Raw genomic sequence first — 22638 nt, 5'->3', positions numbered from 1 at the left:
ACCAGGAGCCTCCTCGTGGAGGCGGGGGGGGGGAGCGGAGGAAAGGGGCAGCACCGCCACCTCTGCTCGCCGCGCCGAAGGAAGAAGAAAGTCAGGGCCCATACCCACCCCCACAGACTCAGAAACGCCCCCCCCGCCCCCATCTCCCCGGAAACAGCCCCCCGCCCAGCCCCGCACACTCGCTGCCCCAACCGTGAGCCGCAGCCCGGTCGCCCCCGCCTCGCCCCGCCCCGCCGCCCGTCCCTGCGGGCCGCAGAGTGCGCGAGGCCTTAGGCCGGGAGTTGTTGTCAGGCCCAGGCCACTTCTGAGGCGCCCGCCGTGTGTCGCCGCCACCACAGGAGGACAACGTCGACGAGGAGAAGGAGGCGGCGGAGGCGTGTTGTTGTCTCGCCCACTCCCCTCCCCTGAACTCGCACCCAACGTCAGGGCCCGATGGAGTGAAGCGGAGACGAAGGTGGTACTTCCGCGTTGCGCTGCCCGAGCCGAGAGCGCGGCCGAGGTCGCTCTCCCCCACCCCCGGGGGCACTTGGAGGACTCCGGACTCCCCCGCAGGTCAGCGCCCGGCGCATCTGGTGTTTCTGCTGCCGAGGCTAGGAAGACGAGCACGATCGGGAGCTCCTCCGCCCGGATTCCCTGCTTCCCTCGGGCCCGGAGGCCGCTGCGTACCCCACTGTGATCTGGAACCCAGGGACCCGAGTCCCGACCCGGATTATCGTGGCGCGTCTCCCGGCCGGCCCTGGTGCTCGGTGTCCCTCCGCCACCGCCGCCGCCGTTCCCGTTTCCGGCGGGGGAGATGGCCAGGATCTGACCCGGGAGGAGGCCGCACCCGCGCCGCGCTCTGCGGCGGGCTCTAGGCGATGCCGAGCAGCTCGGACACGGCGCTGGGGGGAGGCGGGGGCTTGAGCTGGGCGGAGAAGAAGTTGGAGGAACGCCGCAAGCGGAGGCGATTCCTGTCCCCTCAGCAGCCGCCGCTGCTGTTGCCGCTCCTGCAGCCGCAGCTCCTGCAACCGCCGCCGCCCCCGCCGCCTCTGCTCTTCCTGGCTGCTCCCGGCACGGCCGCCGCCGCAGCCGCCGCCGCCGCGGCCTCCTCCTCTTGCTTCAGCCCGGGCCCCCCTCTGGAGGTCAAGCGGCTGGCGAGAGGCAAGAGGCGCGCAGGAGGGCGGCAGAAGCGGCGCCGCGGGCCCCGCGCCGGGCAGGAGGCGGAGAAGCGTCGGGTCTTCTCGCTGCCCCAGCCGCAGCAGGACGGCGGTGGCGGTGCTAGTAGCGGCGGGGGTGTGACCCCGCTAGTGGAGTACGAGGATGTAAGCTCCCAGTCCGAGCAGGGGCTGCTGCTGGGGGGGGTCAGCGCGGCAACGGCGGCGACGGCTGCCGGGGGAACGGGGGGCAGCGGCGGGAGTCCGGCCTCCTCCTCCGGCACCCAGCGGCGCGGGGAGGGGTCGGAGCGCAGGCCCCGCCGGGACCGCCGCAGCAGCAGCGGCCGCAGCAAGGACCGCCACCGCGAGCACCGGCGGCGGGACGGGCAGCGCGGCGGCGGCGGCGGCGGCGAGGCCTCCAAGTCCCGCAGCCGCCACGGGCACGGCGGCGAGGAGCGGGTGGAGGCCGCCAAAAGCGGCAGCAGCAGCAGCAGCGGCGGCCGCCGGAAAAGCGCCTCGGCCACGTCCAGCAGCAGTAGCAGCCGCAAGGACCGAGACCCGAAGGCCCACCGGAGCCGGACTAAGTCGTCCAAGGAGCCGCCGTCGGCCTACAAGGAGCCGCCCAAGGCCTACCGGGAGGACAAGACCGAGCCCAAGGCCTACAGGAGGCGGCAGCGGTCCCTGAGCCCGCTGGGAGGCCGGGACGACAGCCCGGTGTCCCACAGGGCTTCGCAGAGCCTGCGGAGCCGCAAGTCCCCCAGCCCGGCGGGAGGCGGCAGCAGCCCCTACTCGCGGCGTCTGGCCCGCTCCCCGAGCCCCTACAGCCGCCGCCGCTCCCCCAGCTACAGCCGCCACAGCTCCTACGAGCGGGGCGGCGACGTGTCCCCCAGCCCGTACAGCAGCAGCAGCTGGCGCCGCTCCCGGAGCCCCTACAGCCCTGTGATCAGGTGAGTCCGGCGTCCCGGGGTCTGTCTCGGGCTGGGCCGGCCAGAGCCCCGGAGGCAGGGCAAGAGGCTATGGGGCGCTGCAGCGTTCCAGTCGGCCGGCGAGGCGAGAAAACCTCACCTGGCACGGGGCTTCCGGTGGGGAGGGGCGTTTTCGCGCGCCCCAAGCACCTTGTGGGGGCTTCGGAGGGGACAAAGCAACAGGTCCGGCAGAGTTTCTCCTCGCTGTGGCGGGGAAGGGTTCTGAGGAAGGGTTCACCGTTTTAAAGGTGTTGCGTTAATCCATTTAAACGGGTTTCTCTAAACTGCCCTTTGCTTTTCCAGCGCAGTTGCTTTGGGTCAGCCTGGAGGGTGATTTGTCACAGTTTTGAAAGCCCTCCGAAGAGGTTTCGTTGCTGGAAACTTAGGAGTGGATTGCAGCTTAGGGAGTAAGCATTTGTAAAGGAGAATCGGCGCCAGGTGCTGATGTCAGAGTTAGATGTGGGTTGCAAATGTTTCATATGATTAGTACAGCGGTGGGAAAAGCAGCCTTTCTGTCAAGTTCATTCTTTAAATATGTGAAAAAGCTTACGGTTCTTAATTCGTAAGATAAGGAAGATACTCATTTTATGGTATTCTTGTGTGGAATAGTTTTTTTTTTTTTACCTGATCTTCCAAAGTCATGATTTTAAAAAGTAGAAAAAAATGATGAGATTGTGGTTTCTGTGTTGGTTTGTGGTGACACCCAGTTGCTAATAATGTAATATAAACATAAGCTAGTTGGTGTAATCCAGTGTAGCCACCGAGTGAATGGCTTAGTACTGGACGTTTCTTAAACTATCACACTATCTGCTAGCACTTTAAATTACTGTTTACACTTACTTTAAAGTTAACTAGACCTTTAAGTGTCAGGATCTTTGTTCAGATATCTTTGAAAGGTATATTTTAGTTAAATTGGAGTAATTCTTTAATATAGCTGTTAATACCTTGCCTGTTATATAATGCTGTTCTCCAAAAATGGTGTGTGCATTGATATATATTTATTTGTTAAGCAAAATGAATTAAAAGTAACTTCTGGGGATATTACAGGTTCTTAAATTCTTTTAGATGTCTAGAAACTCTAGGCCTTATAGTTTAGGGTATTACGAATTGTTTGCATCCGTTGTTTTTTCCTATTGGTTTTACTTTTCAGTAATGCCAAGCAGCTGCTGAGTACCTCTAAGCACGGTTATGTTGAATCTCAATACAACATGTGTACCAGTAAAATTAGATCTCTTTGAAGCGTCAGCCTAGTAAGTGTAAAGATGTGATGCGAGTGGAGATTTGTGTGCGTTTGTCTTTAAACCAAACCAGCTGTATAAATCTCTTCATTCTTGCAGGGTTCAAGCACCCTTTCAATGCTAGTTGATGTCTTAAGCAAAGACTATCAACATTGAAAACTCATTTCACCATATCTAGCTTCTGTGTCTTGTACGAGTTTATATTTTACTTTAATTAAAATAGGTTTGCCAAAAGGCTTGCATTTTTTGCAGATGAATTTGTTTTTGACGGAGTAGGTCAAAGTTTCAGTGCTTTAGATAGCAATTTTAAGTGTATGATGCAATTTTAGGAATGGACTTTTTGTTTATCAGGCCTTTTAGTTGCTGGATACTTCAGTGAGGTCCTTTATTATCTGATAGTGCTGTGTATTTTATATTTATTTCAGAGCAGTGGTATGTGCATTTGGGATTATTTGTATTTAGCAAATATTTATTGAGCACATATTATATGCCAGGTACTGTTTTAAGGACTGGAATATAGCAATGAAGAGAGACAAGGTCCTTGCCCTCATGAGGCTTGCATTCTAGAGGACCATTCATTACTGAATCTTTTCCTGGTGTCTGTGTTGACCACCAGTATTTCTAAGTGGTTGGGTTTGGAAGAAGCTTTAGAATATTTTGGCCAACATTCCTGACATCCAGCCTTTTGGTTGTGTGCCTGTATACATCTAGAGGTGGGAAGATGTTACTTTGAGACAGCTTATTCCATTAGATTTGGGACTTTCTGGTTTGCCCAGTGTCTTAGCAACACCCTGGGAGACTCAGTTTCCTAAACTGTAACAGCGAAATACTTGGTTTTGTTTTATTATTCCAAGGATTAAATGAAAATTTGTGTTTTATGTACACTTAAAATTGGTGAATTTTGCTGTACTTAAATTACATCTCAATAAAGCTGATTTTTTTTAAAGGGAAAAAAAGATTTGTGTTTTGCAAAGTGTAGAAATATTACAGACTATTACAGAAATGTAACGTGGTGGAATTTTTATTGAATAGCTTGAAATGCTAGAATTCTTCATATTGAAACAGAAATCTGCCTCCACGTAACTTCTACTAATTGCTTCAAGTTTAACTTTTTGGAATAGTTCAGAGCAAACCTGTATGCTGCCTCTTCAAAATGTAAAGACAGTTTTTTTTTTTTTTTTTTTAATTTATTTTTGGCCGTGTTGGGTCTTCGTTTCTGTGCGAGGGCTTTCTCTAGTTGTGGCAAGCGGGGGCCACTCTTCATCGCGGCACGCGGGCCTCTCACTATCGCAGCCTCTCTTGTTGTGAAGCACAGGCTCCAGACGCGCAGGCTCAGTAGTTGTGGCTCACGGGCCCAGTTGCTCTGCGGCATGTGGGATCTTCCCAGACCAGGGCTCGAACCCGTGTCCCCTGCCTTAGCAGGCAGATTCTCAACCACTGCGCCACCAGGGAAGCCCAAGACAGTTGTTTTGTCTTTTCTTCTCTGGGTCAAAAAACTCATTTTTCATACAGTTTTTGATTTCACATTGTATTATACCGAGTTTGTCAAATGTCCTGCTTAAAATATGGGGCCCAGAATTTATAGTTAAAATAGTTGATTGAAGAACTTGATTTTTAAATATAACAAATGTGTTATTACTGTTTTGGAATAACTAATTGAACTATCTTGTCCAGCTTAATGCAAAAAGTTTTGTTTAAGTCATTGTGATAGGTGGCCCATGTTGTTTAACGAATAGACTCTTGGATTGCGAGCTCCATGAAGGCAATTATCCTGTCTTGATGACCGTTGTATTCCTAGTGCTCAGTGTAGTATCTGGCACAAGTAGACTCTTAATAATTGTTGGATAGGTAAAGGAAGGAATGATGGCGTTTATTGAGCATGTGAAATATTGTGGGCCTGGATATATAAGGATTTAATAGAGACTTTGTGTTTTGCTATAGGAAATAGCAGAGTGGTCTTTTTCCAGCCCACATGGAGCTTATATATGAATGAATTGTCACTGTAGATATTTTTAAGGAAATGCATGCACATTCAAAATGGTATTGAGACCATGGAATGAAGATTTTCTCTGTGTTAGTTCCTAGAATAAATCCTCTCTATTCTATTGACTTCTACTTCACAACCTGCTCTTTGCCACCATCTGAATCTTCAGCTCTCTGCTGCTCATGCTTTTCATCAAGTCCCTTCTTAGCTTTCCTTTTTCCTCTGTATAACCGGGTTACCATATTTCCTTTGCTACTTGACTGTTGGGGTGTGAGAAGTCATATAATTCTGCTGATAGGCCTTATAATAAATGTGCAGGTGGACTGAAGAGAGGGGCTGTTCAGAATGAGAGGCAGTGGTACTGACATTGAGGTTTTACTGAACGCCAGGCATTGATAAGTACTTAACATATATTCACCTCCAAAACCCATGTTGGGGTTGGAACATTCCTGTTGATAGATTGGGAAACGGAAGCTCTAAAAAGTTAAGTGATTTGTTCCAAGGTCAGCTTGGATTCAAACCCTGGGCTGATTCTGAAGTACCAGCTCTTGATATTGTGCTGTATTGAACCTCACATGGGGTTCAGGGGAGCTGACCACCTCACTTAATGATCTGTTTTGCTAAAATTCACCCCGTTTGGTTATTTATGTGTTAATTTGTTTCCTGGCCATCTTTGCAGCATTTTGAAGATTAAAAAAACCAAATTCTTCTAAAGGTTCTTTCAGTTCATTTTGTCTTTTAATTTGTAGGTTTTATGAATAGGAGCCTAAAAACATTTTTTGAAGACACTAATAATAGTTATTGAGGGTTGTTTTGCCATGGGATGTCTTGGTCTGAAGTCACTCAAGTCAGACCAGTTACAATCAGTACAATAAATTGTTATATATAATTGATTCTCTCTCTGAACCTGTGGAACTTCTCTTCCACCAAGAAGCAGCAGAAACCTCTGTTATGGAATAATATTGAGACCCTGAGAATCTAAAGATGGGCATACCCTAGATGGAAATTTAAATGAATTTATTAGTATTCATTTGCATATGATACGCAGTATTTCTTGTTGTGGATTATTTAGTGTTTTGTCCTAAAAACTAGTGCTCAAAAATATATGAAATGAAGACATTCCAGAATTTTAAAAAAGCTATTACTCATAAAATACTGATTTGATATGTACTTACTGGAAATAAGTCATGAATATCCTTAGATGAATTGAATTCTTAAAATGCTTTTCAAAAGTGTTAAAAATACAGGATAGTTGGATAAATGCAGAAACACTCAGAAGGAATGGGAATTTAAGTGAACTGTCTTAAGTCTCCAAACTGTAATCCTTTCATTTCCAAGATGGGCTTGTGTTTTGCTGCTTCTCTGACCCAACCTTGCCTGACATTTACATCTACTCATTCTCTCACATTTTTGTTCTAACACTAATATTTATTCCATTTCCAGTACCTTAGTTCGGGCCCTCATTTGTAATCAGACTTCCTGTTATTCTTTTCTTCCCAATTCATTCTTTATTCAGGAGAGTTTGCTGAAAATTTTGGTTAGATTGTATCACTTCCATTAATTAAGTCCAAATTTTCTAATGCATTGTCAGGTAATGCCTTTTATATCTGGTCCCATTCTATCAGAGTTCCATTTTTAGAGGCACTTTTATTTCTCTACATTTTTCCTTTTGCTGTTCTTTTAGCTTGAAATGCCTTTTTTCCTCTTCTCTGCCTCCAGCTTTGCATTCAAAACCCAGCTCAAATTCCACCATCTTGAGACCTTTACTCCATTCATCCAGAAAAAGTTAATTCCTTTCCTTATATTCCTACGGCACTTTATTTTATCTTTGCTGTAGAGCTTTTAAAAATTTGTGTTTTTCCTACTAGATTGTAAGCTCCTAGAGGACAGATTCCAAAGTATATTTATTAGTGGTTGAATTAATTTGAATATTTTTGTCCACAGATTAATGCAAACCAGCTTTTGCATAAATGCCAGTTGTATCTCTAAATTTACTTGCTGTTTTGGTTTATGTATACTCTAGGATTGGGGGAGTAATTGTTTTGATTTATAAGGAGAAAATTTAAGAACCTCCCCCTTCTAGCTCATGCTTTACTGGAATGAGTCAAGGTTGCTGGGAGTCACTTTTAGTGTGAACAGAATAAATTCAGGGACTTCCCTGGCAGTCCAGTGGTTAAGACTCTGCATTTCCAATGCAGGGGGCATGGGTTCCATCCCTGGTCCGGGAAGTAAGATCCCACATGCTGCCTGCCCAGCGCTGCCAAAAAAAAAAAAAAAGAATAAATTCATACTTAGTATTTATATTTGTACTCTGTTGTATGATCAAGATAAATGATCTGTTTTTCTTGGTGAAAATTTTCTGAGTAGACTGTATGTCAAGCTTTTATTTCCTGACTGAAAAATTAATAGCTGTTTTTGAGAAACCAGCTGAAAATTAATGTTGCTTAATATTCATATTTATGGTCATTTAAATCTTTTCTCTTATTCTGTATGCTTTCTATGAATATCATTTAAGTTTTTGTTGTTATTTTTGTTTTTGGTTGGCTTTGTTTCATATGTAGATATCTGTAAACTTTAAAGTGGGTGTTGGAAGCAAAAGTATTATGAAAAGTATTACTTATTCGCAGTGATTTTGTTCCTTGAATTTCTGCACGTGCAAATTATGGTAGAATCTAGTGTTCTTAATATATTTGGAAAATAAATGTAGGTTAGAGGATTAAAGTCTAGGTTAAAAATTGGAATTTGCATAAAATGGAAATGAAAAAGGTGGTGAGAGGAACTGAAAACGAAAGTAGTTCATGGGCTGCATGCCCATTTTCTGTTTCTTTTCCGTTTTCTGCATTTTCAGTTGTATAGGGATACTTTCACTGAAGTATTTTATTGACACTTCAAACTTAATTTATCCACCATTAAATTATTTCACTTCTCTTGGAGTCATTTCTTTTTCTGATATTGCTCTTCATTATTTTTCACATATCTACAAAGAATAACAGAGGCTCATGGTAGAAATTTTGTTAGTATAGAAAAGTATGAGATTAAAAGTCCCTTTGAATCCAGCTAACTGAGATGATCATCCCCATGACATTTTGATGAACATTCTTCTAGACTTCTATGCGTATATGCATAAGGACATAAGATTTTACATAACATACTACAATGCTATTTTGTACCCTGTACTCCATAGTATATTCTTTATATTGGCTCCTAGTATTCAGTTGTATGGATATACCATAACTTCTTTGGCCAAGTCCATTTTGCTAGATTCTTATTTTTTTTATTTTTTGTTTTTTTCTATGTTTATGTCCTTCTGTAATGGTCTTTGGTCTACTCTGTTTTTTTAAAATTAATTAATTAATTATTTTTGGCTGCATTGGGTCTTCATTGCTGTGTGTTGGGTCTTCATTGCTGTGCTCAGGCTTTCTCTAGTTGCGGCGAGCAGGGGCTACTCTTCGTTGCGGTGCGTGGGCTTCTCGTTGCGGTGGCTTCTCTTATTGCAGAGCACGGGCTCTAGGCACGTGGGCTTCAGTAGTTGTGGCATGTGGGCTCAGTAGTTGTGGCCCACAGGCTCTAGAGCGCAGGTTCAGTAGTTGTGGCGCACAGGCTTAGTTGCTCCATGGCATGTGAATCTACCTGGACCAGGGCTCGAACCTGTGTCCCCTACATTGACAGGTGGATTCTTAACTGCTGTGCCATCAGGGAAGCCCTGGTCTACTCTTATTTAGTTCGAAACTCTGTAGCTTACATCCTTATTGTTGATTCTGATTGCATTTCGGCTTTTTCTCTTTGAGCCCTTCCTGTTTTCTGCATTCAAATTAGTCTCAAAATGCCACTTTGATTCTGTCATTTTTTTGTAAAACATTTTTACAGAGTCAAATTCTTGAACTGAGCATTTAAGATTCTCCACCATAGACTGACCCAAAATAACCTTATTTCTCACTGTATGTGTTGATGACAATACAAACTGGACTCCTTACCATTTTAAAAACATGGAGTTATAAGCCCCCTGTACGTTAGTTTATGCCCTACCCTCAATTGGCCAATCCTACTTGTCCATTTTTTCAACCGTAGTTCATGTGTCATCTTATCTATGAAGCCTTCATTAATCTCATCCCAAAGTGATTTCTCTTAATGCTTATTGCCCCGAGATCACTTTTATGAATACTTATTATATCCAGGCTTGGATTAATTAGAATTCTCCACCCCCACCCCCGTATATTGGACATGTTTCATTCATTCATTTTAAAAACTAGTTTTATTGAGGTATAACTTTACATATAGTACAGTTCACCAGTTTTAAGTGTGCAATTAAATGGGTTTGATGAATCACCACAATCATGATAACTGGAACATTCCTATTGCCCCCAAAAGTTCCCTGTGCCTCTCTGCAGTCCGTCCCCTACTCTTACCTGTGGTCCTTGGCAACCACTAATTTACTTTCTGTCACATTAGTTTTACCTTTCTTGATGTCATATAAATGGAATTATATGGTATATAATCTTTGTTGTCTGCCTTTCACTTAGCCAGCTTTTGAGATTCACTGATGTTGTTGCATGTTCCAGTGGTTTGTTCCTTTTTATTGCTGAGTCATATTCCATTTATGAATATACTGCAATTTGATTATCCCATTACCCAGTTGATAAACAATTGAGTTGTTTCCAGTTTTGAGCTGTTATGAACAAAGCTGCTGTGAACATTTGAATATAGGTCTTTTGCTTTTATTATTTGTGAGCAAATTAGGGGTGGGACTACTGTGTTGTATGGTTAAGTGAATGTTTGACTTCATAAGAAAATGCCAGCCTGTTTTCCAAAATGGCTGTACCATTTTGCGTTCTAGTCAGCTGTGTATGAGCATTCCAGTTGCTTCACATTCTCACTGAGACTTCAGTTTTTGTCAGTCTTTGATTTTAGCTGTTCTAGTAGAGGTAGAGTGGTATATCATTGTGGTTTTATTTGCAATTCCCTAATGACTATTAATGTTGAGCATCTTTCTGTATGCTTATTTGCTCTTCATGTCTTTTGAGAAGTGTCTTAAAATGTTTTCTCCATATTCTTTATGAATTGGGTTGTTTGTCTCATTGAGTTCTGTACATATTCTGGATACAAACTCTTTATCAGATACATGTTTTGCAAAGGTGAGCCACTGGCTCACCTTTCCTGGCTCACCTTTCCTTAACAGTAATTTCAAAAGCAGAAGTTTTAAATTTTCATGAAATCTCATTTGGCAATTTTTTCTTTTATGATTTGTGTTCTTTGTCATCGCCTGTGTCCTCAAACTTTGCCTAACTCATGTTCACAGGTTTTTTTCTCCTTGGGTTTCTTTTTAACTTTTTTTTTTTTTTTAATTGAAGTGTAGTTGATTTACAGTGTTGTGTTTGTGGTGTACATTGAAGTGATTCAGTAATTTATATATACTTTTTCATTATAGGTTATTATGAGATATTGAAAGTAGTTCCCTGTGCTTATACATCCTTGGTTTTGTAATATACATCTTTAATTTATCATAGTCTACCTTCATGTATAATATAACATTACAAGAGCATTCCTCCATTTTCTTCTTCTTGTCTTTTGTACTGTTCTTGTCATATGTTTTATTTCTATATATGTATAACTTATGTATGTTATGTGTAGACATGAAATTTAAAATGAGAAAAGTCATTTACCTACTTTTCAAACATTTCTCTTTCCTTTGTGTAGATCCAAGTTTTAATGTAATATTTTTCTCTGGCCAGAGGGATGGCTTTGAACACTTCTTTTAATGCAGGTCTGCTGTTTTGTCTGTCTGAAAAAGTCTCCATTGTGAAAGATATTTTTGCTAGGTATGGAATTCTGTATATATGTATTTTTCCTCCAGGGTACTTTGACTTATTTCACTCCTGGCTTGTGTAGTTTGACGAGAGTTTCCATAATAATTTGTTTCTGCATCAGCTACTGGATTTTTTAAAAAATTTATTTGTTTTTATTTATTGTTTTTGGCTGTTTTGGGTCTTTGTCGTTGTGCGTGGGCTTTCTCTAGTTGTGGCGAGCGGGGGCTACTCTTCGTTGTGGTGCGCAGGCTCTAGCACACGCGGGCTTCAGTAGATGTGGTGCACGGGCTTCGTTGCTCCGCGGCATGTGAGATCTTCCCGGACCAGGGCTCGAACCCGTGTGCCCTGAATTGGCAGGCAGATTCTTAACCACTGCGCCACCGGGGAAGCCCCAGCCACTGGATTTTTAAGTTCCATGAGTTTCTTTTTTAATCTTAGTGTCTCTTAAGCACCTGCCACCTGTTGTATCTATAGGTGATAGATACCTGACAAATAATATTAAATTGATTTGGATAATAAAATATCCAGCACCTCAGAATTTATAAACAATTTCACAGGGATTGCATTGAATGTAGAGATTAACTTGAGAGTATTCCTATCTTAATAATGTTGTCATCTAATACGTGAAAATGCAATGTCTTTCCATTTATTTAGATTTTCCTTAATCTTTTAAATTTTTGAAAAATGTTTCAGGGTACAGTCCTTGAACTACTTTGTTAAATTCGTAGGTATTTTTTTTAAGGCTATTATAATGGGTATTGTTTTTGTAATTTAATTTTGATTGTCCATTGCTAGTGTCTAGAACTACAATTAATTTTGCTATTAGCAGAGTCTAATATTGGCCTATGAATAAATTCATAATGACTAGAGTTAGACTAATCAAAAATATGTGCCTTCATGCAAATCAAGTATTAAGCCCTTCCTGTGCTATTCTCACCATCTTTCCTTTTTCTCTCATCAAAAACACGTCTCAAGACATGATTCAGTGAAACATGAAGACAGGGTTATGCTCAGTGGATTAGAACTTGTTTGCCTGAGCAAATCTGCAGAAAGTCAGCCATCTGTCTTTTTTTTTTTTTAACTTTCAGTGTTCCATTAGGAACATAAAGGAAAGGAAATACATTTTTAGAATAAACACGAAACATTTCAGTGTTATGTTATTTACTTTTTCTAGTTTTTAAAATAACTATACAATTTACTTTTATTTTAAATAGTACAATCAGTGGTCTTTAGTGTATTCACAGAGTTGTGCAACCATTGCCACTCATTTTAGAACATTTTAATCAAACCTGAAAGAAACTCGGTGGTAGTCACTCTGCATTCCCACCTCCCCAAGTCTCTGACAACCGCCAATCTACTTTCTTGTTTCTATGGTCTTGCCTTTTCTGGACATTCCATATAAATGGAATCATACAGTTTATGGTCTTCAGTGATTGGCTTTTTTCATTAAACTTAATGTTTCTAAGGCTCATATATGTTGTAGCATGTATCAGTACTTCATTCCATTTTTAGCAAAGTAGTGTTCCATTATATGGATATACCATATTTTGCCATCAGTTGATGGATACTTGGGTTGTTTACACTTTGGTCTGTTATGAATAATGCTCCTTTGAACACTTGTGTACAGTTTTTGCATGGAGATATGTTTTTATTTCTCTTGAGTATATACCTAAGAGTGGAATTTCTGAGTCATATGGTAAGCTTATGTTTAACATTTTAAGAAACTGCCAAACTATTTTTCAGAGTGGCAGCATCAGTTTTTATATTCCAACCAGCAGTATGTTAGGGTTCCAGTTTTTCCACATCCTTGACAATAGTTGTTTTTTTTAATCATAGACATCCTTATGTTTAAAGTGCTATCTTATTGTGCTTTTGATTTCATTTCCCTAATGACTAATAATGTTGAGCATTTTTTCATGTGTTTATTGGCCATTTGTATATCTTTTGGGGGGAAATGTTTATTCAAATCCTTTACCCATTTTAAAAGCTGGTTGCCTTCTTATTGTTGAATCTTAAGAGTTCTTTATATATTCTGGATTCAAGTCCCTTAATATGACTTTCAACATTTCTCCTTCTCCTAGAGAGACAAACTCTTGTGTTTGGGAGAGTCAACTTTAATTTAGTACAAAGAAATGGAGTCTTCCGCAAGTAACTTGTTGGCAACCACTTGGGCTATTGTAGCAGTGTAACTTTGGACAAGTCACTTAGCTTTTGAGACATTGGTTATGGACCCAAAAGAAGAAGAAGAAAAAAGAATTTGCCTAGGGCAGCGGTCAACAGAACAACCAAAAGACTACTATGTGGTTGGCAGATCTTGTGCCTTGGGTTGGCTGGGTAGAGATACAGTATAAAGGAAAAGCAAAGACTTAGAAATAATACAGATGTGAATTTAGGTGGTAACTCTGGTGCTTTTGTAGCAGAGCAATATCAAGCAATTTATTTACTTATCCTTTTTGAGCCCTAGTCTTTCTACTTGTAAAATGGAATGAATAATTCCTACCTAATAACGAAAACTGGAAACAACCTAAGTACTCTGAATGGGGGGCAGATAAATAAATTATGGTACAGATAGTTGATTTGCAAATATTTTCTCCTGTTGTATCACTTTGTTGATATCTATTAAGCACAAAAGTTTTAAATTTTGATGAAGTCTAGTTAATTTTTCTTTTTGTTGTTTGTGCTTTGGTATCCTACCTAAGAAGGCTTTACCTAATTAAAAGTCACAAAGATTTGTTCCTATATTTTCTCCTAAGAGTTTTATAGTTTTAGTTCTTACATCTTGATCTTCTGTCTATTTTCAGTTAATTTTGTGGACTCTCAGTTCTATTCCATTGATTTACATGTCCATCCTTATGCCAGTACGACACAGTCTTGATTATTCTAACTTCGCAGTAATTTTTGAAATCAGGAAGTATGAACTTTCAAATTTTCTCTTTTAGATCGCTTTGACTTTGTGTTTATTGTCTTTTTTTTGTGGGAGCAGGGGAGGGTGGTGGGGATATCCTTTGCATTTCCCTACAAATTTTAGGTTCAGCTTGCCAATTTGTGCAAAAAAGGCAGTTAAGGATTTTCATAGGGATTGCATTGAATCTGGAGATCAGTTTGGGAGTATTACCATCTTAATAATGTTAAGTCATCTAATACCTGAACATGCAATGTCTTTCCGTTTATTTAGATTTTCCTTAGTATTTTCAATGGTGTTTTTTGTTGTAGGTACAATCCTTGCACTTCTTTTGTTAAATTTATCCTTAGGTGTTCTATTTAAGGCTATTGCAATGGGAATTATTATTGTAAGTTAAATTTTGGGGGGTAAATTTAAAAAATTGTATTGAAGTATAGTTGATTTACAATGTGTTAATTTCTGCTGTACAGCAGAGTACTTAGTTATATATATTCTTTTTCATATTCTTTCCCATTATGGTTTATCATAGGATATTGAATTAGTAGTTCCCTGTGCTGTACAGTAGGACCTTGTTTTGTAAGTAAATTTTGATTGTCCATTGCTACTGTGTAGAACTACAGTAGTGTTTTGTTTTTTTGTTTTTTTTGGCTGCTCCGCGCGTCTTTCAGGATCTTAGTTCCCCGACCAGGGATTGAACCTCGTGCCCTGGCAGTGAAAGTGCTGAGTCCTAACCACTGGACTGCTAGGGAATTCCCTACAGAAGATTTTTCTATATTGATCATGTATCCTGCCATCTTGCCGACTTATTAATTCTAATAGTTTTTTAGCGGATTCCTTAGGATATTCTATATACAAGATATGTTATCTGCAAATAGAGAATGTTTTATTTCTTTATTTTCCCCTGGTCTAGTTCTTTTTCTTGCCTAATTATAGCAGCTAGAATTTCAAGTTCAGTGTTGATTAGAAGAGGTGAAATTGGACTACCTTGCCTTGTTCCTCATTAGGTATGGAAAACATTTAGTCTTTCTCCACAAAATGATTTTAGCTGTGAAATTTTCATAAATGCATTTGTTTTATTTTTTGATTAAAGTTGTTTCCCTCAGAGTCTAATTTTTGGTGTCAGAAAAATTCCAGATGCTTTGGTTGTCCTTTATACACAAGCCTGTGTAATTATCCACTATTGTCCTATGGTGTCCTTTACACACAAGCCTGTGTAATTATCCACTATTGTCCTATGGGCTAGGAAAAGAGGAAGTCTCTTGTTTTGTAGTATGTGCGTAGTGATTGGCCACATCAGTTTCCTCATAGACTCTGCTGGAAGAAATGTATGAAAAATGTTTCATGATGGAAAATATATGCATTAAGATTGATAGTTTCCTTTAGTTAGTGTTACTTAAGCATGCATGATTTTCTAAATTTAATTCTTTGAAGTTAAGCAGTTGGTGTACTGGAGTAAATAAATTGATACAACTTTTTTCATTTTTATTAAAGAAAGTGACAGTGTAAAAAACATTGTAAAATACTATACATTCTGGTTTGTAGTAATTTCTGGTAGTGTTCCTCTTTAAAGTTTTCTGTTGGTGTTTATCCTTAAATTTTTCTGCATTTTTCAGTTTTATACAACGAAATTTTGTGACTTTTTTTAACCTATACTCTTTTTATATTTAAAACATATGAAATGCTTGAAAACTGTACAGAGATGTAGCAAGATGTGAAAGCTACCCTTTATGCCCTTTTCATTCCCATTTCCTTCCAAATACATAACCGTGTAAATAGATTGGTGTACATCCTTTTTCTGCATATATACTTACATACCAACATATATACACATAAACATTAAGAATGTTATTGTGCCATAAGTGTTGTTTTTTACTTTTTTTTTTTAACAGTTTGATTTGAAGATCTTTCCAAATGGCTACATAGAATTCCGCAGTGAAATCTATCAAGCTTTATTTAACCATCAACTGTTGGGCACTAAGCTGTTTTTTCGTTTTTTTTTTAATATTACAAACAGTCCTTTAAAGGATATCTGAGTGATAACTTTTGACACATTTGGAAATGTTTTTGTAGGATATGTTCTTATAAGTGAAATTGCAGATCAAAAGCATTTGATAGGTACTACCGAATTGCCTTTTTTTAAAAGGCTTAGTTAGCAATTTTATATTCCCTCTGATAATTTATATGAGTGACCGTTTCTCTAAATTCTGGTGAATACTTGATATTTTCAGAATTTTTCTTTTTGCCATTGTGATGGTTGTAAATTTATTACCAACATTTTATTTTGCCTTTTCTGGTTACCAGAGAGGAGACAACATTTAAGTGTCTTAAATGGCCGTTTGTATTTCTTCTGTGACTGAATTATTTTTTTAATCAAGAAGACCCTCTAGTTATTAAAAAGAAGGAATAAATATAGTTTTACATTAGAAAAATTAGTTTTGCTTATTAAGTCCCTGTGGGATAATGGATGTAAAATGTTTGGTTGTTAATAAAAGTAATAAATTTATCTCAATGTTTATATGAAGAAACTAGTTAACTAAATGTAATTCTGTCTCCTAAATCTTCTTAGTTTAAGTAGAATTTTATCAGTGGACCTATGCCTATTAGTTAACTAGCTGGGTATCAGTTACCCAAAGCATTCTGCTAGTATTTGTAGACATTCAGAGAAGTAGATAACTTGTTCTTTACTTTTATTAATCACTTCAGTAAATACCTTTTAACCTCTTATTATATGCCAGACATAGTTTTAGGCACTGGGGTTATAGTGGTAAATAAGACATTGGTGGAGAAGAGAGGTGTGTATGTGCTAATTTGTCTTTCTAATTTATCAACCTCACTATGAAGTGGATAATTAAATGGAGACCTAAATGACAAGCGTCAGCTATGTGATGATCTAAGCATCCCAGGAAGATAAAAAACAACGTTTTAAGGTATCAAATCAAGAAGAAGTGTGACTTTCATTTTCTTTTTTCTCATTTTTTAAAAAATTGAAATATAATTTATTTACAATGCTGTGTTAGTTTCAGGTGTACAGCAAAGTGATTCTGTTATACATCTCTGTCTCTGTCTCTGTCTCTATATATCTGTTCTCATTCAGCTTCTTTTCCATTATAGCTTATTATAAGATATTGAATATAGTTCCCTGTGCTATACAGTAGGTCCTTATTGTTTATCTATTTTATATACAGTAGCGTGCATCTGTTAATCCCAAGCTCCCAATTTATCCCTCCCCTCCCTTTCCCCTTTGGTAGTTTGTTTTCAATGTCTATGAGTCTGTTTCTGTTTTGTAAATAAGTTCATTTGTATCATTTTTTTTTAGATCGCATATAAGTGATATCATATGTTTGTCCTTCTTTTTCTGACTTAACCTCACTTAGTATGATCAGCTCTAGGTCCATCCATGCTGCTGCAAATGGCCTTATTTCATTCTTTTTTATGGCTGAGTAATATTCTGTTGTATATACCTCATCTTCTTTATCAGTTCATCTGTTGACGGACATTTAGGTTGCAAAGCATGACCCTTTGAAGACACAGAAAAGAGGCTTGTGTGGCTGGAGCCTAGTGAGTGAAGGAGGGTATAATAAAGATGAGAGGCAATTTGGGTTTTGTGGATCACAAAAAAGATTTTTATTTTATTCTAAATGCATTGAGAAGCCATTGGAGAGTGTTAGGCGAAGGTGTGGTATAATCCAATTTATGTTTTTAAAAAACATAGACATAAAAATACAAGGCGGTATGTAACAAGTGTTATATGATTTCAGCAAATGAGAAGGTTACAGAGGAGATGGGACTTTACCTTGACCCATAAAGACAGATAAGATTTAAATAAATGGAGGGGAAGGGTGTAGTATGGTGTGGTAACAATAAATAATGCCTGGCTTTAAACTGGAAGACTTGCTCTTGAGTATTGACTCTACCTTTTCATAGCTCCTGGCCTCTAAGTAAATTTCTTGACCCTCTTTATCTTAGTTCTTCCATCTGCTTTCTCTATGCCTTGGTTGATACAAAGAGCAAGTCAAATGAAAAATGCCTATAAAAGTATTTTGTAAACTGTGGGTGTCAGTGTGGTATGCTTGTTTATTTAATAAAAGACTACCATCTGTGTGTTCTTACGTTAAGGGTTGTGGAGTGATACAAAAATGAATTAGATCTGGTGTTTGCACCTTAAAGAGGATATAGTCTAGTAGATAATGTGGTAACGTCTAAAGTGCAGTGTTACGAATGATAAAGATCTTAAGAAGGATGTAGATAAGGTGCTATAGGGATTCAAAGAAAGGAGAGCTTGCTTTTTTCTTGGAGTTGGTGGTACGGCTTTATGAAGAAGGAAGGACTCTTGAACTAGGCCTTGAAAGGTGGATAGGACTTCAATAGAAGATGGAAAAGAGGATAATGTCAGTGGGTCAATCTGTGGGAGTAACGGTGTGGAGCATTAGGCAAATTCAGAACTTGATAAGGAAAGGTAGGTTAGGACCAGACAGATTATGCAGCACGTTAATACTAGACTAAGGAAGGTGAATTCTATTCAGTAGGAATACTACCAGCAAATATTTATTGAGCATCTGCCAGTGCCAGGTCTGTGCTAGTCAGGGCTATGAGAATTCAGTGATCTCAGTTTAGTTGGGGAAGACAGATTACTATTTTAATGAAATGTGAATGAAGTGTTGTAGGATCATAGTTCAAGGAACATCTGCAGCTGCCTGGCATAATAAGGGGAGGCTTTATAGAGGTGTGGTAGACATTTGTGCTTTGCTATGAAGTATCCCTTTGCTTAGCAGATAAAATAGGGAAAGAGAGAAACATGAGAGAAACATTCTAGACCTGACACTTTATGTGCTTTGGGATGGCTGGACAAGGTTTTGTGTGCAGTGCAAGGCTATGAAGAATTTTGATAGAGGGTAACTGAAAGATTCAGGTGGCAGTAAATTGGAAAAGGTAGAGACTCGAGGTGGGGAAACTGGTAAGGAGACTGTTACACTGGGCAAAGTAAAAGATGAGGTAGGACCTCATGTGAAATAGTAGCTAAGGGGATAAAGAGCCTCGAAAATTGGAGACATGCTTGAGATGCAGAATTGACAGGACTTGGAGATCAGTTGGATACGGGAGAAGGGAGGAAAGGGATCAGGTGGAATATAGAATGACTTCTGGATTTCTGCTACTTCAGTAGATACCATTGCCTGAGGATAGGGTATATTTAAGGAGAAAGCGGGTGGATTTGGAGAGGAAGCCTAATAGCTTCAGCTGTATTGTGTTGAAGGTGCATTTAGGATATTTGGGAGGGGTGGAGGATGACTTCAGGGGGTAATCAATGTTTAGGTGATAATTTAAGCCATACATATGTATGAATTAAGTTATCATGGGGACGTGGGAGAATGGATATAATGAAGAAGAGGAACCTTAAGGAGCACTGAGAAATGGCCATAGAAGTAAAAAAACAATCAGGAAAAAAACGGTAGTGGAAGTGGTTAGAAAGTGTTTTTTAAGGGTATAGTCAACATTGTCATCATAGATATTGATATTTTTCTTTCCTTTTCCCTTTATTTTTCCTCCAGAGGTAGGTCATTGATCACCTCAATAATTACAGTGAGGACATATAAGCCAGATTAGAGTGGTTTGAGGAGTATGTGGGGTGGATGAGAATTTGGCTGTAATTGGAAGGAGACATAAAGATACAATATCAAGGTGCCATTTATTGCTTGTTTTTTCTTGTCTGTTTTTAAAGATCTTAGAGTCTTGAGTTATTTATTTCCTGAGGGGAAATAGTGAATAGACAGCAAAAGGTTGAAGTCACAAGTAATGGAGTAGCCCTAGAGGAGCCTAGCATAGAGCATCTCATCTCCTCCTCCCTAGAGGAGCCTAGCATAGAGCATCTCAAACTATAATGGGGATTTTGTTGAAATGCAGATTCTGAATCAGAAGGTCTGGGTTGGGGCCTGAGATACAGCATTTCTCATAAACTCCCAGATGAAGCTGATGCTGCTTTGGTTTGTAGGCCAAACTCTGAAGTAAGGATCTAGAGAATATGGGATTGAAAGTATTATTACAGGAGTTAGCCTTAGATAGAAAGAGGAACACCTCTGCTCTGAGATCAGGTGGAATATAAAGTGGATGGAGATACAGATTAAGTTTGCAGGCAGGGCGGAGCAACTAAGCCCATGTGCCACAGCTACTGAGCCTGCGCTCTAGAGCCCGCCAGCCACAACTACTGAGCCCACGTGCCACAACTATTGAAGCCCGTGTGCCTAGAGCCCGTGCTCCGCAACAAGACAAGCTACTGCAGTGAGAGGCCCGCGCACCGCAACAAAGAGTAGCCCCCGCTCGCCGCAGCTAGAGAAAGCCCTCGCGCGTGCAGCAACGAAGACTCAATGCAGCCAAAATAAAAAAAATTAAAAAAAAAAAGTTTGCAGGCAGGAAGCATACCCGATAACCTTTGTTTTTTTCTGTGAAAAAGAAGTAAAGTGATTTTAAGAAAGACTTTGGGAATATTGTGAGCTTGAAGAAGGTGTGAAGGTTTAGAATAGTTACTAAAAAGAGAAGGAAAGTGAGTGAATTTGAGACATGTAATAATCACTGAAAAGTGAGGATTAGTGTGGTTATGGTGTCTGTAGAAATAATTGGGGCAAGGAGAGATTTGATTTAAAGAGATCAGTTATTTTTAAGATGATAAGGTAACCTAGAGGAGAGGTAATGAGGTCTGAAATAGAACAGTGGCCTTGAGAATAGAAGAGGAAGATGTGAATAATGGCCCCCTCAAAGATGTCCATGTGAACCTGTGATATGTTACTTTACTTGGCAAAAGGGACCTTTGTAGATTAAAATAGGGATCCTGGAGATGGAGAGATTATCCTGGATTGTAGGTCCTATGTAAACACAAGGGTCTTTGTAAAAGGAAGCAGGAAAGTCAGGGTCAGAAAAGGCCATGTGATGATAGAAGCAGAGGGAGAGAGGAAATGTGATGATGGAAGGACCATGAACCAAAGTCAGATGATGTGGGACCATGAACCAAGGAACGAACAGTCTTTAGAAGCTGGAAAGGGTAAGGAAACAGATTTTCCCAAGACTGTAGAAGGAACAAAGCCCTGGTGACATGTTGATCTTAGCCCAGTGAGACTGATTTTGGACTTTTGACTTCCAGAACTGTAAAATAATACATTTGTGTTGTTTAAGCCACTAAATCTGTGGATAATTTTTTACAGCAGGAATAGGGAACATACAAGGAATTATGGATGTAAGGGAATGTAGAGTTAGAATCAATAAAATGAGACAGTTGATGGCATGTGGTATGGGCAGCAGAAAACTGGGAAGATTTCTAAGCTGGGTAAATGGGTAGAGGAGAGTGGTGAAATTAAAAATACAGAATGGCAGGGAGCAGATTTTAGAGGAAAGTGTTCACTTTGCATGTAAGTCTGGATTAGATACAGATTAGTTTTGAAACAAGGGGTAAATTCAAGAGGCTGCCATAGTATTGTTAAACTTAATAGAGCTGTTATAATACTAATGCATGGCAAATTTTACAGGAATATTTAGAGTTTTGACTGAGACAGTGACTAAAGGGATGATTGAGAGAGACCGGTTTTTGAAAAATAATACCACGTTATATTTATATAGTGCTTGTTTTCACTTTGGGAATCATTCCCCCCCACCCCCCAGTTTGTTGAGATATAATTGACAAATAAAATTGTAATATATTTCAAGTGTCAACAGTGATGACTTGATATATATGTATACATTGTGAGAGGCGTCTCACAATCAAGTTAACACATTCATCACCTCACATATTTACCTCTGTTTTTGGGGGGGGGTAAGAATACTTAAGTTCAACTCTCTTAGCAAATTACTTCTAATTATACAACACTGTGTTATCAGCTGTAGTCACCATGTTATATACATTAGGTTCTTAGACCTTATTCATCTTTTTTTTTAATATTTATTTATTTGGTTGCACTGGGTCTAAGTTGTGGTAGGTGGGCTCCTCAGTTGCAGCTCCAGGACTCCTTAGTTGCAGCTTGCCAGCTCCTTAGTTGCGGCACGTGGGCTACTTAGTTGTGGCATTCAAACTCTTAGTTGCAGCATGCATGTGGGGATCTAGTTCGCTGCCCTGGGCTTGAAGCCAGGCCCCCTGCATTGGGAGCATGGAGTCTTACCCACTGTACCACCAGGAAGTCCTGACCTTATTCATCTTAAAACTGAAATTTGTACCTTTTTACCAACCTGTCCCCATTTCCCCCACCCTCTAGCCCCTGGCAATCACCCTTCTCTTCTATCTTCCTTTGAGTTTGACTTTTTTTTTTTTTAAGATTCTACATATAAGTGATACCATGCAGTATTTGTCTTTCCTGGCTTATTTCACGTAGCATAACACTCTCCAGGTTCATCTGTGTTGTCACAAATGGCAGGATTTCCTTCTTTTTTTAAGGCTGCATAATATTAAACACATGCCCACATTTTCTTTATCCATTCATCTGTTCATAAACACTTAAGATTGTTTCCATATCTTGGCTCTTATGAATAGTACTGCAGTGAACATGGGGGTACAGGCATATCTCGTTTTATTGTGCTTCTCAGACACTGTGTTTTTTACAAACTGAAGGTTTGTGGCAACCCTGCATTGAACAAGT

At 40.2% G+C, this 22638-nt stretch overlaps 1 protein-coding gene across 2 annotated transcripts in view; it reads left to right on the top strand.

Moving 5' to 3' along the window:
- Positions 1–857: 857 nt before the first annotated feature.
- Positions 858–22638, top strand: part of CDK13 (cyclin dependent kinase 13) — a 110357-nt gene continuing 88576 nt past the window's right edge. For both annotated transcript variants that reach the window (XM_067745858.1, XM_067745856.1), the window contains exon 1: positions 858–2080. In XM_067745858.1, the coding sequence (XP_067601959.1) occupies positions 858–2080 (1223 nt within the window). The remainder of the gene's footprint in view (positions 2081–22638) is intronic.

Source organism: Pseudorca crassidens, chromosome 8 (genome assembly GCF_039906515.1).
Source record: "Pseudorca crassidens isolate mPseCra1 chromosome 8, mPseCra1.hap1, whole genome shotgun sequence".
NCBI classification, from domain to species: domain Eukaryota; kingdom Metazoa; phylum Chordata; class Mammalia; order Artiodactyla; family Delphinidae; genus Pseudorca; species Pseudorca crassidens.
This window is presented reverse-complemented; position numbering and strand designations above follow the sequence as displayed.